Genomic DNA, 2,959 nt, shown 5'->3' with positions numbered 1-2,959 from the left:
TGGGGGTATTTATAAGAATAATTGAAAGTAAAACAATCAATTGTAGGTGTTAGATATATCAAGTCTAGAAAATTTTTAAGTGTTTTGAAGAATTTATGATGTTCTTTTTTTTGTGGAAGGAAAGGTAATAAACCTTTCCTTACTTCCTTGCATTTGGATTGCTTGTGCATCACAAGCCATTTACAATGCAAATTAGGGCGAAAATTATTGCAGTGATTTGAGTTTTTTTGGTTAAATTAGACCAGTATGCAGAATGTCTAAGATTCTGTTTTAATTAGAACCCCATTAAATTAATTTATGCATAAACAAGTAAAAGCGTGCTAAGTTCGGCCGGGCCGAATCTTATATACCCTCCACCATGGATCGCATTTGTCGAGTTCTTTTCCCGGCATCTCTTCTTAGGCAAAAAAAAGGATATAAGAAAAGATTTGCTCTGCTATTAGAGCGATATTAAGATATTGTCCGGTTTGGACCACAATTAAATTATATTTATGTTGGAGACCTGTGTAAAATGTCAGCCAATTCGAATAAGAATTGCGCCCTTTGTGGGCTCAAGAAGTAAAATAAAGAGATCGATTTATATGGCAGCTGTATCGGGCTATAGACCGATTCAGACCATAATAAACACGTATGTTAATGGTCATGAGAGAATACGTCGTACAAAATTTCAGGCAAATCGGATAATAATTGCGATCTCTAGAGGCTCAAGAAGTCAAGATCCCAGATCGGTTTATATGGCAGCTTAATCAGGTTGTGAACCGACTTGTACTTTATTTGACATAGTTGTTGAAAGTAACAATAAAAAAGTCGTGCGATATTTCAGCCAAATCGGATAGGAATTGCGCCCTCTATAAGCTCAAGAAGTCAAGTCCCCAGATCTGTTTATATGACAGCTATGTAAGGTTATGAACCGATTTGAACCATATTTGGCACAGTTGTTGGATATCACAACAAAATACTACGTGCCAAAATTCATTCAAATTGGATAAGAATTGCGCACTCTAGAGGCTCAAGAAGTCAAGACCCAAGATCGGTTTATATGACAGCTATATAAGGTTATGGACCGATTTGAACCATACCCGGCACAGTTGTTGGATATCATAACAAAACACGTCGTGCAAAATTTCATTCCAATCGGATAAGAATTGCGCACTCTAGAGGCTCAAGAAGTCAAGACCCCAGATCGGTTTATATGGCAGCTATGTCAGGTTATGGACCGATTTGAACCATACTTGACACAGTTGTTGTATATCATAACAAAACACGTCGTGCAAAATTTCATTCCAATCGGATAAGAATTGGGCACTCTAGAGGCTCAAGAAGTCAAGACCCAAGATCGGTTTATATGACAGCTATATAAGGTTATGGACCGATTTGAACCATACTTGGCACAGTTGTTGGATATCATAACGAAACACGTCGTGCAAAATTTCATTCTAATCGGATAAGAATTGCGCACTCTAGAGGCTCAAGAAGTCAAGACCCAAGATCGGTTTATATGGCGGCTATATCAGGTTATGAACCGATTTGAACCATACTTGGCACAGTTGTTGGATATCATAACAAAACACGTCGTGCAAAATTTCATTCCAATCGGATAAGAATTGCGCACTCTAGAGGCTCAAGAAGTCAAGACCCAAGATCGGTTTATATGGCAGCTATATCAAAACATGGACCGATATGGCCCATTTACAATACCAACCGACCTACACTAATAAGAAGTATTTGTGCAAAATTTCAAGCGGCTAGCTTTACTCCTTCGGAAGTTAGCGTGCTTTCGACAGACAGACGGACGGACGGACGGACGGACGGACAGACGGACGGACATGGCTAGATCGACATAAAATTTCACGACGATCAAGAATATATATACTTTATGGGGTCTCAGACGAATATTTCGAGTAGTTACAATCAGAATGACGAAATTAGTATACCCCCCATCTTATGGTGGAGGGTATAAAAAGAGATATATAGTTTTTTTTCTTGGGGCAACTAAACCAAGTGTTTCCCTTCAATACCGGATTTGCTTCTATACTCGAATAGCTCTTAACTTTAAATCTGAAATCTAACATGCGTTATGGCAAATATTCTAGTCATCAAATGTGGAAATTGGATATAACCAAGCGTTGCAATTCAAATATATGTACATATTTAAAAAATAAATGAAACTCGGTCGAATATTAAATTAAATTTCCAATCTCATGATGTTATGCTTTCAGCATTTCGATGCTCCTATAAATACTTGCAATTTAATGGCAATAGATTTAAGTTCTAAACGATCTTAATAGACAAGCACTACTGGAAAACAAAAATGTTCAAATACGTAAGTTTTTCAAAAAGATTTTTTTTTTGTATAAAATGTTCACTCCCAACTCCTTTACCAGATCCTTATTGTCGCTTTGATTGCCGGCGCTGTTCTAGCCGAAGATGCTGAGATTTTAAAATTCAATTCGGATGTCAATGAACATGGTTTCCAATATGAATATGAGACCTCCAATCATATTCATGCTCAAGCTTCCGGTGATGAGCATACCGTCAAAGGAGACTTCGAATGGGAATCCCCAGAGGGTGAACACATCAAGGTTAACTATGTAGCCGATGATGATGGTTACCATCCACAAAGTGATGTTTTGCCCACTCCCCCACCAATTCCAGAGGCCATCGCTAAGGCTCTTCAATATATCCAATCCCATAGCCGTTAATAAAGTGCATATTTATTTTTGAAACAGAAAATTGTTAGTCCTTTGTGTGAAGCTTAATTGAATAGTATCCATAACCACAGAACCCAAATGAAATTTCATTGTGGGTCGGGGTTTACAGTAATCTGAATGATTGAGGATATTGGTATTCTCCTTAAAGAAGATATGTATGGTCTATGTTTGTCTACAGTGAAGCTATATATCTAAACAACTAAAAGCGTGTTATGTTCGGGCTGGGCTGAATTTTATATACCCTACAC

General features: G+C 37.6%; 1 protein-coding gene across 1 annotated transcript; it reads left to right on the top strand.

Moving 5' to 3' along the window:
• Positions 1-2,285: 2,285 nt before the first annotated feature.
• LOC106089285 (larval cuticle protein 4-like) lies at positions 2,286-2,702 on the top strand. Its single transcript, XM_013255104.2, has 2 exons — positions 2,286-2,323; positions 2,385-2,702. The coding sequence occupies exons 1-2, from the start codon at positions 2,312-2,314 to the stop codon at positions 2,700-2,702; spliced, it is 330 nt and encodes a 109-aa protein (XP_013110558.1). The 5' UTR covers positions 2,286-2,311.
• The last annotated feature ends 257 nt before the right edge of the window (positions 2,703-2,959 follow it).

The sequence above is a fragment of the Stomoxys calcitrans genome, chromosome 5, assembly GCF_963082655.1.
Source record: "Stomoxys calcitrans chromosome 5, idStoCalc2.1, whole genome shotgun sequence".
NCBI lineage: Eukaryota > Metazoa > Arthropoda > Insecta > Diptera > Muscidae > Stomoxys > Stomoxys calcitrans.
Note: the sequence above shows the minus strand (reverse complement) of the source record. Positions and strands in the feature narration are given on the sequence as shown.